Source organism: Mixophyes fleayi, chromosome 1 (assembly GCF_038048845.1).
Source record: "Mixophyes fleayi isolate aMixFle1 chromosome 1, aMixFle1.hap1, whole genome shotgun sequence".
Taxonomy (NCBI): domain Eukaryota; kingdom Metazoa; phylum Chordata; class Amphibia; order Anura; family Limnodynastidae; genus Mixophyes; species Mixophyes fleayi.
The window spans coordinates 268138954-268154637 of record NC_134402.1 but is presented as its reverse complement, the minus strand read 5'-3'; the positions used below and the strand labels follow the sequence as shown (position 1 = coordinate 268154637).

The following is a 15684-nucleotide window of genomic DNA, read 5'->3' as shown; positions in this document are numbered from 1 at the left end:
TTTAGGAATTTCTGGCCGGAGAAGGTCACCACAATGTGACAACAATCTTCTATATTCTGCACATGTCTGAGCTATGGGGTAGAGTGGCAAGACTGAAGAAATTTGTCGCAAAAAAATAATATCCAAGCTTATCTAAATTTCACAACAAAGTACATTCATTCTCCCCAAATCAAGTGGAGCTATGGCTTATGATGAGACCAAGGTTGCACTTTTCTTACTTAATTCTAAAAGATATGTTTGGTTTAAAGACAACACAGCGCATCACCCAAAAAACACTGTACCTACCGTGAAGCATTTTGGTGGCAGCATCATGCTTTGGGGCTGCTTCTCTTCACTTGGACAGGGGCTGTAGTCAGGATATTGGGGGGATATATATATATATATATATATATATATATATATATATATCTGTGGTAGGTAATTAAAAAGCTTCACATCAATAAGTTGTCAACACCAGATTGTTTAAGATGTTCATGTCCAGTATTTAAAGATTTATTTTTTTCTGATTTGACACTTATGTATGACATAAAATGCTAATTTAACTTTTTTTATTTCTCCTTATTATGCATGCTCAGTATTGTGTCATTCATATACTGCTCTGTTAAAATAGTGCTGTTAAAGTAAAAATAGAATTAATCTACCAATGTCCAATTATTCAAAGATTCTTAATGGTCTCTACAGGCTGCTCAAGTCTAACAAGTAGTTATCTCTTTGGTTAGAACACTTTTATATTACCGTCATTTACTTATCATTTCGGTGGAAATTACTGCGGCATACTAATAAGTTTATTTGACAGAGAGCAGCCTTATATGAGTGATTGGGAGAAGCCCTTCAAACATCGAGCAAGCTTGCAATTAATGAATGATACAGCCTGCTGTAGTGTCTCTGTTGTCCATTTTTCAGTACTACTTTCTATTTTAAAAGAATTATAAACTGTATAAGTTGATCAGACTTGAAAAGACATTTGATGATATTCCCAAATACATATGTAAAAATTTCTGTGCTGTGAAGGAATTTGCTTAATACTGCCTTATACGGGGGGATACACATTTTAGACATAGCATTATGCCATCTTTACAAACTCTGAGCAAATATTTAGGGAGGCGTCTGCTCTGTCATTTTTCTGCTCTCTTACATTTTCTGTTTTTTCCGAACCAACCACACACTAGGCCATGCCCATTGACAGAACTAGAGTGGTCGCAAGTGTAGCGTTCATGACTTCATACATCATGGTGGCCTGTTGGAGGGGCACGGCTCAAGTAACAGTCACTGCAAACTAGTGCGCAATGCTATGTGTGGAGAGGAAGGCAGGGGGGATCTTCCCATAAACCTGTGCTTTTAGCTTATAGTGCCCTGTTTCCTGTCTCGCCCTGATCTCTGGCTTTGAACCAGCCTTCAGTGTAGTACAGGAAACTGATCTCTTTCAGCCTAACCCTGATGGCTAATAGAAGCTATATTCCTGACGGGAGTGATTTATAGCAGCAGTGCCAATAAGTAAGAGACATTTCCCCAGGTTGGTTCATGACCGGTTAACTTTATGCTTGTGTTATGTTTTTTATGTGCTGTACCACAAAATGACGTAATGTTATGGTCAAGATTGGAAAACATTTGTAATTGGCTGAGTGTCCTCCAGTTAATTCAGGGCACAACCATTCATCTCAGGGACTCGTAGAGAGCGGTACTCTCAAGTTGTTGTTGTTTTATTGTTGTTTGTTTTTCCCTTCGGATTACCCACTGGACTATGATTAGAGAAAAGAAGGATTTTATTTTTTTATGTGGTTCATGGAAGCTTCATGGAAGCTTTCAGGGAGCAGTCAAGAAAAACAGTGAGTGTGAGCTAACTGCAGACTCTTGGATTAAGGGGTCTGTCCTCATCCGGCTGCAGATGAAAAGACTATCCCGGAACCAGTGACTGATACTGTGACACTGCATGCCCCAGCTCTAAGGGGGAGAAGTAGATCCAGTCACCACCTTTCGGTGGTAAGGCATCCGGAGAACTGTTGTAGAGAAAATTGCTACATCCAACAAGTTGTGGAAGCTGTACGACACTGTCATGCCTGCGACATTGTTCACCGAGATATAAAGGATGAGAATATTCATCCTTTCTAGAAACCAGACCATCAACAGAAGCCAGCACACATTGCCTCTGGCTCTGATAAGGTTCCATCACTTTTATGATACTGGGATAGCTCAATCATCAATGGCTTTATCACCAGCAGTATTAGTGATTGTTGGTAATCCAGTGCCTTTGCTTGGCCACCAGCCAGACATGCTATTTTCTACTTTAATTAATTGTTTGAGTATTGTGAGGTCCATCTTGTTTTTTTCTTTTAAATGTTATAATTTTTTATGTTTAATAAAACTACACACCATTGTTACTATTAAGAAGTTGGTCACATATTTTATTTATTACAGTGTAATTCCTGATCCCTACTTTTGTTTTTGTATAGCCCCCTTCCCCCCCTTTAACAACAACTGTAAGTTTTTTCTATGGAATATATGTGTTGCCTGCTGCATAACTTTGTGGTGGCATTTTCCTTCCAGAAATCAATGTAATGAGCCCAGGTTGACAGTAATTAGCAGTTTGTAGCCATTTTCATTACATTTCTAATAAACGTAATCTCTAAACACAGCATTTGTGCAAATGATTCGGAATCACTTTGGCTGCTATATAAGTTGGTAAGTCCTACTCAGTGGAGATAAACAGCCGGCATCTGTTATTGTATCCCTTTCCAGCTTGGCTTTTACCTTTTAAGTACATCAATCCCCAGTCAAGGTTATGTAAAGTGAGGTTCACTGGCCGTGATGTATACACAGGAGATAAAACACAACCGAAGATCATCCAACAAAATATTACCCACAACAGCTGCTCAATTTTATTTACCCTCTAGAAGACCTGCAAAATATAGTTTAAAACAATATTTAGTTTTTTAGACTCTAGTAAAAGTGTTTTGTTGGCTAGTGTTACAAATTGTATGGTGGTATTATATTTTAGGTATATTTTTATTATGTTAAAAGGTAAACCCACCCTCAGTTGTGCTTTAACTAGGCATCTATTACCCCAGTCAGAACATGTTTTTCATCTAAATGTTTCTTAAAGAAATGCATATGGGTTTCAAGATCCAGTCGAGTCATCTAGCGCTATCTGTGCTTCTCTTCCTCTACAGCTCTGTTTTTTGTATTTGACAGCCAGCTCTGTGGAGCCCTTAACAACATGCTTACTTTTCTTATAGGTCTGTAATTGGTTGTTCCAACTTGCTGTCAAATCGGGTAGCCAGTAGATTTATACTAAGGGAGTGCTGACAAATGTTCCATGCAGAGGAGGCAGAGTTTAGTAGACAGAGAAGAAGGATCATGCATCAAAGTCATAATGATAATATATTTAAAACATATTTAGTTGGGTTGGTACATTCTTAAAGCATATCTATCATTTTAGTATTAATAAATGTTGCATGACAGGGAACATATATTATGTTTGGTTGATTGTTTTCTCTCAATTAGCAATGCTGATTTTTCAGACCAAAATTGTTCATGCAGAGGGCTTGCAAGAAGGCTACCACAGGGAAGCCTGAATACAATATATATATACACCTTAATTAACAGATCATGTTGCCAGAATTTCCATTGAATTACAAAAGATCTGTATTGGCAGTAGAGGACAGGGGGTAGCAGATTGGGAGTGTATCATGTGTTCTCCAACCTACAAGTGTTACATTTATTGAAGTGAATGACAGCACATTCTCTTTCCGCCCTGGAATGAGAATTATCTAACCAGTGAAAGGGGAGTAGTTTTAAAACTTTAAAGAAATTACATTTAAGGATTAGTAATGAATTGCACATAATTCAATGTGGTTCAAACAGTATCAGTGGTATTACAGCATTTGCAGTTAATATGAACGTCAGGGCTTTACTGAAATATACAGGTACAGTAACATTGGAAGCCATAGATGAAGGAGGATATTATACCCACATAAACTTCACATACATCTTGTAAAGGGACATTACCTGCATATTATAGTCATACTTGAAATTATATGTATACAGTACCATTGCTCATGTCAGTTTCACTATACCAATTTTTTACAGTAATATAAATGATTGATGAATGATGAGTTAAAATAAGCATGCAAAATATAACTTTTCCAGCTTCAAAATACACTATATATGCATTTTGAAACAGTGACACAAAAAAAAGATTTTTACTGATACTGGAACAGTTGTTTCAAGAAGTGTGCTTAATGCTTTACTTTCCAAGTGTATATGACACAAGTCTGAATGTACTGTTTTCTCTTCCAAATATTAGAAGCTGTGTTCGGACCTTACTGAATTTCACCGGGAAAAAAAAAATTTGGAGAGAACCATTGAGCAGATGACAGAGCAGCTGGCCCAAGCCAGGAGGTCACAGGAAATAGTGAGCTCTGTGACCTTGGATCAACCTGCAGCGACTCCATTAACACCATCTAAAAGCACAGATGTGGAAATTAAGCAGCTCCAGAGTAAACTAAAGGTAAAATAAGGATTGTGTTACTGAGGACACCACTTATATGTCAGGCTTTGTAGACACTGGTAGTTGCAGCAACATGACATAATCAAGTTACTCTGTGACTTATCACCAGTGTGGTATGTGTACAGCAAACGTACCATGGTTTCTGAGCACTATTTAACAGCAATCATATAGAGTCGTGCCCCTGATAATAGGAAACAAATCAAGGTGCGTGCTTATTTTAATATGCTTCAGCTTTTTATATGCTGTTATTTATACTTCCATAGTTGAAGAATGAGTTCATACAGACTCTTCACATTAGCTGAGCTAGCTTTAGCCACAGCCATTTTTTTTTTCTTTTAGTGTTGGCAAGAACTTGTTCTGAAAAAAGGAAAGGTTGTATGACAGAAAAGGATGTATTTGTAGATGAAGTGCAAGGGAGAAAGTCAAGGAGACAACATTCCAAACAACTTACTGAACTCCTGCCTTTACGAAGCAGTTCATGATCAGAGGGCCTTAGACCGTAGTAGCAAAATCAGGACATTAGGCTCAGGAGGGAGGATGTACTGGTTTCAGTACTCGTGTAGCTCATGCTACCATGCAATCTATGATCTTGAGTCATGCCAGCTTCTAAAAGAGCTGCTCACTGACTCTGCTAGCCAGGACTAAAGGCTTTGGAGGACAGCTGACAACAATAGAAAAGAAAGCTGATGTGAAGGGAGAAATTGGACAGCAGCTCATACATGTGGTGGGGTCATTAGTAAGGTTGAAGTTTTGATCTTGTATTTTTCTTCTTCTTTTCTTCCTGCTAAAGCTTTCAGGTTTCAGATTCTTTCATGTCTAGTTTTGATCTTGAGTTGGCTCATTGATTGTTCCAACACACATGATCCCTGTTACTTTTGTCCCTTTTAAACATCTGTTCTCGTTATTATTAAAGCATCCTTGGTCTTTTACTTCTTTTTATGAATAGTGGCATATTGCCCCAACAGTATAGTCAGACTATGTCAGACTGCTGCAGAACATTTATTCTTGTAATTATCATAGATATTTTACAGGTCGTGGTCAAAAGGCAACTTGGTTGTCACTGTTATAGTGCAACTTTTATCTGCAAAATCATTGTTGTAAATTAATACTTTTGAGAGCTAAATATTATTGAATTTTTGGAGATTTGGTGTTTAGAACTTGGCACTGGTCCATTTTTACTTTAATTTCACCTCCCTACCAAATGAAGACCAGCAAACAGGGAATTGCAATATTCAATATGTGTGAATTATAAATGTTTGCATTGTCTTGTGTGAGATAGCTGCATAATCTCTAAATGTTTCTTAACATGATCTGAATACAGATTGGATGAGGGGAACAAAGGATTGATCTGAGTTAAGGATAAAACTTAGACAGCGAGTTTGAGTGGTAGCGTTTATTATGTTGTCAACATAAATAGAGATGGCAGGTAAGTATTTTTTTTGACTGGTAACACATATGTTGAGAGATCCAGAAAGGATAGATAGATTTGTGTGTTATCAACATAGAGGTGATATTCAAGTCTAAAGCAACTTTGTTTGTATTTCAAGATAAGTGACAAAGATAGAGAAAAAAAGAGGGCATGGCACCGAGATTGCAGTACTCCATCTGATAGAAGAAGTGGATCCAGAGAAACAAACACTAAAAAGCTGTTTAAAAAGTCAGAGGAGAGCCTGGAGATTACAGTGTCCTGAAGACTTGTGGAAATCACCATTTTTATGAATAAGAGGTCAACAGTGTCAAATGCAACAGAGAGGTTCAAGAATTAGATGCAAGTAATGGCTTTTAGAATTAACAGTAATCAAATCAATAAGGACCTTAGACAGTGCATTCTCAGCAGAGTGTTGGGAACGAAAGCCTGACTGAGGAAGGTATAATAGGTTATGTGAAGTGAGTGTAGGTACATCTCTCAAGAAGCTTGGAGGAGGAACATGATATTCAAGAGTTGGGACAGAGTGTGTCACAATTATTTTGTTTTTGGAACAGTAGTTATAACTCTATGCTTATTATTGAGGGAAAGATACCCCAGTGGGGCGAGAGAGAGAACAGTTGGGTTAAGGCTGGTATGCGCACAGGAGACAGGGATAGACTGGTTTGTGAGGGGATATGTTCAAGTGATCAGGTAGTAGAGCAGGGGAAGAAGAGATCAAATACTCAATCTCTTCATTGTTGGAAGTAGGAAGCAAGATCTTGGGCAGTGGTGGTGCTTGGAGAGGTTGTTTGGGAAGATTGAGAGGAAATTTGGGGGCTCATTTATCTTTGGATATGTTATATTTTTTGCATAATATATGCATTTCTGAGCTGCACACATGCAGCAGTAAAGCATATGCATGCATCTATCTGCAGGTTTTTGTGTACCAGTTACTTGGTCTCCTTATGCCTCTAAAGGTGTAGTGGGTGGGCAAGTGTTGGCTGAGTACAGTATAGGCGTGTTCACATAATTGTAACCTAACGGGACCTAGCACATAAACCTTTGGTGCAGTGATGATGACTATCAGCAGTACTGTGTAGCTGCTCACAATTGTCTTTTTGTGAATTGACCTCTCCTGTTGGTAATACTTAATTCATTGGTGTGTCTTCAACATTATATTAAGTCGTGGAGGTTTATTCACATTACTTAATTGACATTTCAATTTGGCCAACTGCAGGGAAGGAGATTCCCATTTGATTATTAAAGGGGAAAACAACAGCTGTTTGTATGTAATTTGTGTTTGTATTTAATTAAATTTTTATTTTAAAAATACGACTTTCATATTAACTAATAACTGTCAAGACAGTTTTCTCTCTTGTATATGACATTTCATTACATTATTATATGGTGTACAATGCAATTTCAGCATTTACCACTAAAAATTCTACATTATCTCTATGCTATCCTGGGACATAAATGCTACTCTTTTTGAGGTGGCCTAATCTTGAGATGTATCCAACTCAACATATGCACGTTTATGTCCGTCTTCTTACATACATTTGAAGGATTAATTCATCCACCTCTGAATAAGCCCCTTAATTGTTTTAAAGAGGCACTTAAGGCTAGAAACCTGATTGGAGACGTGAGATTGGAAGTGTATTTTGTTTGATATAAGACATAGAAGTCTTATTTTCTGGTGACAGGTTTAGTATACTACAGGTAAAGAACAAAGAGAGAAAAGAAGTACATGAATGTTAATTAGAGGGCAGTCTAGGAGAGAGCATTTTATTCGGTGCATGTATGCTCTCTCCCAGGCTTAATAGCTGTAAGATGTAACGGAAGCCTACCCAAGAGAGAGCATAGCTATTGCTTTGAATAATATTCTCATTCCCGAGTACCTTGTGTCATACTTGCCAAGTTTCAGATTCCGGAGGAAAGGTCAAGTGACAAGTGTGCATCATCCAACACTTTCACAGCCTGCTATGTACAGATACAAATACATGTAAGCCCCGATTATCCTGGGGCTGAAATATGCTTGTGCTCAAAGCACCATTGTGTCACTAGTCTTATTTATTGGTTAATCATAAGGTGGCAATTACAGAACCATGACTACACAGTGAGACTCTGGGGCTGATGCTGAGTTAGGAGCAAAGCAAAGGAGCAAATTTGCACCTTGGCAAAACCATGTTGCATTAAAGGGGAGGTAAACTTAAAATGTAGAGACAGATTTATAGTTTTGATACGGCATGTCATAGATCAACTTTAATTTCAGTGTAAAAATAAAGCTATAAAGTATTTGTGTGCTACATGAAAAAACAGCCAGTATTTTCCTGGTATGCAAAAAATAAATCAATTTGTACCCCTTGCATTGTAACATGGTTTGTCCAGGTGCAAAGTTGCTCCTTTATTTTGCTTTGCTCCTAACTTAGCATCAGGCCCTATATGTATAATCCTGTCTGTCTTTTGGTAAGACACCATGTGCAAAGGGTTGTTCATTTTTGTTTTGTTTTTTTAAATTTAACAGTGCATGTTTTATGTGTTAACTGAGCAGTTTTCTGCTTATCCATCTTTTAATTCTTTGCTATTAAAAAGTACTTTGTATAGAGCTGTGATTTGAATGAATTAGTGTCAACAGATACTGTTTACTATAAACATTAAATTATTATGTCATGTTTTGAATTTGTTAACTAAATTTGAATTTGTTTGTGCATTTCTGAATTCCCAGTAGAGTAAGAGAAATGAAATGAAATGATTCAGCATTTGGTCTGAATGGTGACACCATAATATGTTGTACATATTATGAGGAAGGATAACCAAAGGGGTTTACTGCTACAAATGGGCAAATATATTCCACCAAACTTCAGAGATTCGCAATTGCCAGAGGAATTTGCAAATCAATTATGATGTGCCGAAATTCTGCAGAACAATTAACACCCACTGGCTAAGTAAAGTGCATGGAATGCAAAGAAGCTAGCAGCAATAAGTGTAACATGTTTACAGTCTTATATATTGAGATTACAGCACAAGACACTTATTCTTTCTGAAGTGTACTATAGGAAAATGTCCTGGATGTTTTTTGGAAAAATATCTATGGATTCTCTGTGACTAGGGTAGAGTGTAGTGTAAGTGGATCAGGTCCCTTCAACCTGTTGCTATGAGTCCTCTTTATTCAATTCATTATTTTAGTTCTGACCCTTTCTGTTATTGTGACTGTTAGTGGCACAGGCTATTGTACACTGCATCATAGCTGTGTAAGCATTGCAGCATCGTCTGTCTGAATGATCTTTTCTCTTTTGTTTTATTTTTGCACATTTGCACCCGCTGCAAAACACAGTTGTCTTATGTTATGGTTATCAGTGGCATTAGCTATCACTGATGTAGAAATAGGCAATAGTTCTACTGATATCGGATTTGTTGCGATGTCCTGAGGAATCCCCTCTCCTTTACCTCTTCCCATCTTTTCTCCCCCTTCACTTTTCTTTCCTGCTCTTTTCTTACTACCTTGATTTTTATTTGTATGCTTGAAACCCATTGTTCATTTTTTATTTGCATTGTTTAAAATTTGAGGATGGATTGGATTATTTGTTTCAGACTTTATTGTTGTGCTCCATCTGCTGTGTTTTCTCCTCTAGAAAAACAGATTAGACAAAAAAAGAAATAGGCTATAATTGTCTCAAATGGTGTGTTTTCCCAAACACACGGACACAAAACATAATGGGACTGAGTCGTTAAGGAAAGTAAGGCAAAAAAGGAATAAGTTTTCTTGCATCGCCCCCTTAATACTAGCAATGAAAGTGTTGCCCTTTTAAGAGACGTCCACCCCACTGCCGGCTTATTCAGCTGGCTGCCATTATATGAACCATGGCGGAAATGTTGTGTGTAAGTATTGCACTAAGTCTGCATTTTTGACATGTTGCAATTACTACTTTCAGCATTTTAATGTCACTCTCTTTCTTTTCAGAATTTTAGAAGCGCAATAGTGACTATTACCGGTACTGTGCCATTGTTGTTATATCTATCTGTAAATACATTGATTTGGAATGAAGAAATATTCCGTGACCAGTAGAAATTAGATTCCATAAGATATTAAGCTGCAAACACACAGTTTTTAAGAACAGTTAAACATTTTTTTTAAGTCTTCTTTTGTTAACTACATTCTATTCAAAGTGAAAAGAAAATCCCCTATCTACATGTGTCTGGTAGATGATGGCTCAGTATGCTAATTTTGACTGAGTGCATTTATGTCCCTCGCTTGCCATCCCCCTGCTTTAGGTCAGTTCTTCCTACAGCTATAGTACCCTGATGCAGAAGGACAGCACTGGCAGTCATTAGTATGGTCGTCTCCCAATCCACCAGAGCCTCTTCTGGGTAAATCATAATAAGAATGCCTAGTAATTGGAGCAAATTTAAAGGAGCTAATGTAAATACAGTTGCGATTACTTACATTCAACATGCTTTCATGCCAATGCACCTGTGTTCCTTGGTCTCTTTTTCTTAATTTGCCACACAACTTGCTTGCATAAAGTATTATCATCAATTATGGTGTGAGTAATGTAAAAATGTTAGGCTAGTACTTTTGTCACACCATTCCAGAAAGGATACACAGATGGTTCAGAAATAATGTGCCTGAGATTGTGATGATTGCAATCAGTGCAGAATAATCGCAAGCAAAACCTATTCCTATTAGTCAAAATCATCCAGCAGCCATACAGAAGATTAAATATTACTTTATTAGTGCTTTATTAGAGCTGTATGTATATAACTATATATCCTTGATTGTCATTGTTTTTATAGCATTTAAAAATAAGCACTACACATCCCTCAAATCAGAGGATTTTGGCTGTTGGTCAAGTTGAATCAGTTACAGACAATATTTGAAGTGTTACAATACACATAGTATTGCAACTTGTTTAGGAAGCGTTTTATGTAATCTATATTTAACCTATAGTACTATTTCCCCTAATTAGGGATATGCAAATCTCTTGCTGAATTCAGGGACAATGAGTTGTACACTCCTGCAGGCAGTCAGTGTGAGACACCCTTCCTATCTTAAGAGCACTATAAGAGAACTTTCTGCTTGCACACAATATGGTGTATGTTTATCAAGATCTTTCAAATTAGGAGAGACAGATACTTATAAGTCATTGTGCTCTACCATTTTATCACATAAAATTGCAGTTACAGTAAAATGAGAACCATTTAATTACAGAAATACACATCATCCTTCTGAATATCACATCATGTCTTTATTAAGTCAACTGTAATTCTGACATTATTCATTCTAGAATCTGTAACTGGCAAATATATATGAAACCTATGCGTATTTGTTTCAATATTGATTGTATATTTTTCTTCTGTTTGCTTTTACTAATTTTAAGAAAAAGACTTGCCTACACAAGCCCATCCAAGTCCCTCAGATCCACTCTATAAACCATGTTCCACTTGCATCCCATTGGCTCCTACTGTGACTCTTTTCCGCTCCCCCAGGAATGTAAGCTCTCATGAGCAAGATCCTTTTTTCCCTATGTTTCATGTTCGTTCACTCTCCCTCTCCCCAATCCATCCCTCATCAGGTAGTTTGGTGAAATTTGTTTGAGTGCTTTGCTATTTGTTCACTGTCGCACACTGAATTTGTGCCCATATCTGCGATTGTTTGCGTTCCACCCATTCTCTATTTGATCCTGACATTGCTATCTTGCATGACTGTCTTTCATTTTGTTGCTAATATGGTCCTGCTTGTGATCAACCTTACTGCACTCATGTATGTCATTTGTGTATGATAATTGTCTGGCGCTACAGAATGTGTGGCTATAAATAAACAATGATCATGGTATTGAGGAAAAAGCATAAATGTCATAGTTGCTTTATATATGTCATATATAATTATTGCATATATGGTTTCAGTTCACAAAGTAGAGGTAATTCCATAGATGGTTAAAAGTTGCTATTTATCTTTATAAAATATCTATAATGCCAGACTGTAGCACTAAAAACTTTATATTCAGTGCAGACTGTATTCTTTAGTTCTGAATGGAATGTTATGTTTTTTCCCCATCAGTTGGTTATAATGGGAGCTCAATGCATACACATTTGTTATTGTTTGTAATGCTATACCTTCTTTCCGTGTATTTGCAGTTATGTTTTATGAAGTGATTGTATATTTAAGCCTTCGAGTACTGTAAGGCAGTGAACACATACAACATGTTGAGGACCTCCCAGATAGATTAAACCAAGTTCCAGAAGTGTGCATAGTTCATTTTGTATCTCTAATTTAGAATATGAGCATTGAAATGGCAAAACAGTCCACAACAATTAAAGCCATGAAAAATGAAGTCCAGGAAAAGGAAGAACGAGTTCGGGAACTGCAGGAAAGGTACTCTATAATTTATTTTTCTAAATGTATGCAATGATCCATTGTGTTTGTCGCCACCTTGTGGTAGCTGCTTTTTATGATTCAATCCTTGAATGTTCTCAGACTTTAATGCTTGCAATTTTTTGGGTCAGGGGAGGTAGAGAGTTTGAGGTGCTAATTCTTTACATTTGTTTTTCGTTTCTCTGCTTTAAGTTTAATATTACAGATGGATTTTCTACTCTCACAAAAAAGCGGGGAAGTGCAGCTGAAGGTCACAAATTGTGTGAACTCATAAATGATTTGATGGAGTAACCAAAGTTAGATTGAGACCCAAGAGTGGACTTAATCACCCTTGATGTAAATTCAAATCAAGGCAGAGAGGAATCTTTCTGATACAGTAATTCTTTGCCTGGGGGCTGAGAGACGTGTCAAGGTTTAGCTGCTTAAACTGGATTAAGCACCAAAGCTTATATGTATAACAAGTGCAAAAGGACAGTTTTGTTTGTTTAGATTTGGATTGATTGGGGCCTTTTAAAAAGAAGAATTCAAGAGTTTACAAATTATAGCTTTCAGTTTTTTTTTCGTTTGAGTTGTGGGACTTCAATGCAAATTGCTCTTACAGCCATTCTGCAAGGAATTCCTATTGTATTCTGTATGATAGTTTCGTTGTTTGCTATTACCCTATTTATATATTACTAATTACATTTTTCTCTGGTTTATAGTTATGACAAATTAATGCTGGATAAGGTCACCCAAAAAATGGCAAACTATTTTGAGTTTAGAAGATAATCTTCCCTTAATTTAGTTTTTTGTTATTGTTTTTTGTCCCATTTAATTTCTGCTTTACTAATGAAGAATTAAAGTAATTTGCTTTTGCAGTGGGGCTATAGGAATGCTATTTCTTTACATTCATAATATTTTTTTATTGTCCTATGTTCCATAGAATGCTATTTTTAACATTTTCTTTTCTTTCTTTTTTTTTAAATGGCTTGTTTACATTTGTCATGCACTGTGCCAATGTCAAACTTGTCTTGCAAAATTTTTCATCGGAGAGTTACAGTTAAAATTATATACAATGGCTTAGTAGGTATAGTATGTGGGAGTGAAAAAGTTAATGACTCTGTAGACCTATAATAGCTAAATATCGCTTAAGATGATTAATTAACCAACATTAAAATACCTCTGCAATCTCAAAAGGTTATGTATTTAAATATCCGTTAATACTGTTCCAGGGAAAGGTATAGTGCCCTGCAAATATAAATACTGATGGGAGTTCTGGCATATATCATTATCTGGTGTGGTTTGCATTTTGAGGGCTTGTTTGTTTGTTCGTGCTTGTAATGAGCTATACATTTTCATTGTACAAAGAAGTTTCAAAATTTTAGAAAAAAAATGATATCGATATTCCATGTGATCGTAAGTGTTACCTTCTCCTCTTTTACATAATTAGAATGTTTTGCTTGTCACATAGGCAAAACGTTTTTTTTTTTGGGCCATTTGACTGTTGTATTTTATGAACTAGGCAAATTTATATTATGAATGAAAATGTTATTTATTTATTTATTTTTCTCCTTTATATTTTTGGTCTCAAACTGGTCTTTATATATGGGTTTGAATATTTGGTATCTGGAATTTTAAAGTTAAATAATTCAAGTAAAAGAATTTAGTAGACAATGAAATGTTTTTTCCTACTCCTGCAAGATTGCAAGCATATGACTTTACCAGCATCAGATGGTCACATTTGTGTTTGTGTGATTCCTTTAGGTTGCACCCATGTATATTTCTTTAAGTAGTGTTAGTCCTGAAATATATACTTCCATCTGTTCAGTTAGTTCTAATGTTTAAAGTGGTAACAAATATGCGTGTTAATATAGTTTTGATCTGAATACATGGGCATAATAAAGACCTAGAAGTAAAATATGGGAGGATAACATTTTACATTTTCTTTTTCATACACTATGGGATATATAGAATGTCTACTTCCTTAATATGCAGATGTTGTGGTATGGAAAATATAAGGGGATAGAATGTGATAGTTTTACAATGCAGGTATTAGAGTGGTGGTCTGGCTCCATATAGCATCCCACTTTCGACCACAGTATCTATCTATGTATGTATGTATATGTGGGTGTGTATATGTATATATGAACATAAGCAACATTGCATTTGAAACTATTGATGCATATGACATAATTTGCATATGCAAATAAGGAAGTGCAAAATCCAGCAAGATTGATAAGTTTGTAAATCAGCTGTTAGCAATGTATACTGCTTCACTTATGTGTAATGTCATGCTGTGCAATACACCCATTTTCTGCATTTTCTATGGGAAAGAGTATAAATCTGAATTGTATAGTAGTAATGTAGGCCCTCTCTCTCTAGGGTGGCTCGGATGGAAAGGGATGTCAACATGAAAAGGCATTTGATAGAGGATCTGAAAACTCGTCTGAAAACCTACCAGGAAAACGAGAGACCAAGCAAAGAAATGTTAGAAAGTCTTGAAAGGAAGGTAATGCACTCTGTATATTTATTCCCTGAGCATATTATTCACAAAATCACCTTGGAATGTAGTGCAGTGCATTGCATGTGCAGCATAATTATACCTTGGAGACCAGCTAACCTCTTCCCATGACAGGCATTAACTTGATAGAAAAATAACATGTATTAAGGATCATAAAGCAATGTTGCTCTAAGACCAATCATTTAAACTTAGTAAGGTGTCTTTGTAGAGAGAGTGATACATTCAGTAGTGTGGGCTGGAACATAAACTGTAATTCTCCTCTAATAATAATTGTTTATTCTAAATTCACATTTATTTGTTTAAATAATTGACTTACCCTGCTCCTTGTCTAGTAGCTGCAACCAGTTATCACACCGACTGGTCTGATTAGAAGTGCTTTTTTGGTAAGGAATCAAATATGTTTTGTTGCTTTACAGAATGTAACATAGATAGGTGAATTATTATTAGTACAATATTATAAAACAGGGCCGTCTAACTAGTGACTCTCAAAAGCCTTTGTGTGACCATCCTGCTCTGGGTCTGCTGTCAAATGTAATGTTTTAATAGCAGTTGGTCCTTAACATATTGTTTTAATTATACCATGTCCATTCTGATTAAAATGTTAATGAAAGTTGAAGATTCGGTAATCTGTCAGGTGAGTAGGCCTAGGGTGCTTTATCATTGTAATGTCAGGAGACTCAGCCCACCTTTATCTTTTACTCCTATAACATTCCACTTTCATTGTCACCATATATTTATGATATAGAAACAATAATTAGGGTTTATTTTCACCCACTGAAACTGTCTTCCTAAATGTAATCTTGCAAAGGAATGATTAAAATGTTGCAAGTAATATACACTTTTCTTCATATCCTTTTTATTGTTGCTGCTTATATTTTTTATGCTCCAAGGTTGGT

The 15684-nt window shown here is 36.2% G+C and overlaps 1 protein-coding gene across 2 annotated transcripts in view; it reads left to right on the top strand.

The window, feature by feature from the left end:
• CNTLN (centlein) overlaps positions 1-15684 on the top strand; it is a 185564-nt gene that overhangs the window by 145220 nt on the left and 24660 nt on the right. Inside the window, exons 20-22 of one of the 2 annotated variants that reach the window (XM_075210868.1) lie at positions 4304-4507; positions 12191-12288; positions 14650-14776. In XM_075210868.1, coding sequence (XP_075066969.1) covers positions 4304-4507; positions 12191-12288; positions 14650-14776 — 429 coding nt within the window. Of the gene's footprint in view, positions 1-4303; positions 4508-6054; positions 7011-12190; positions 12289-14649; positions 14777-15684 lie in introns of those variants that run through there. The other variant, XM_075210870.1, reaches the window with a different exon arrangement.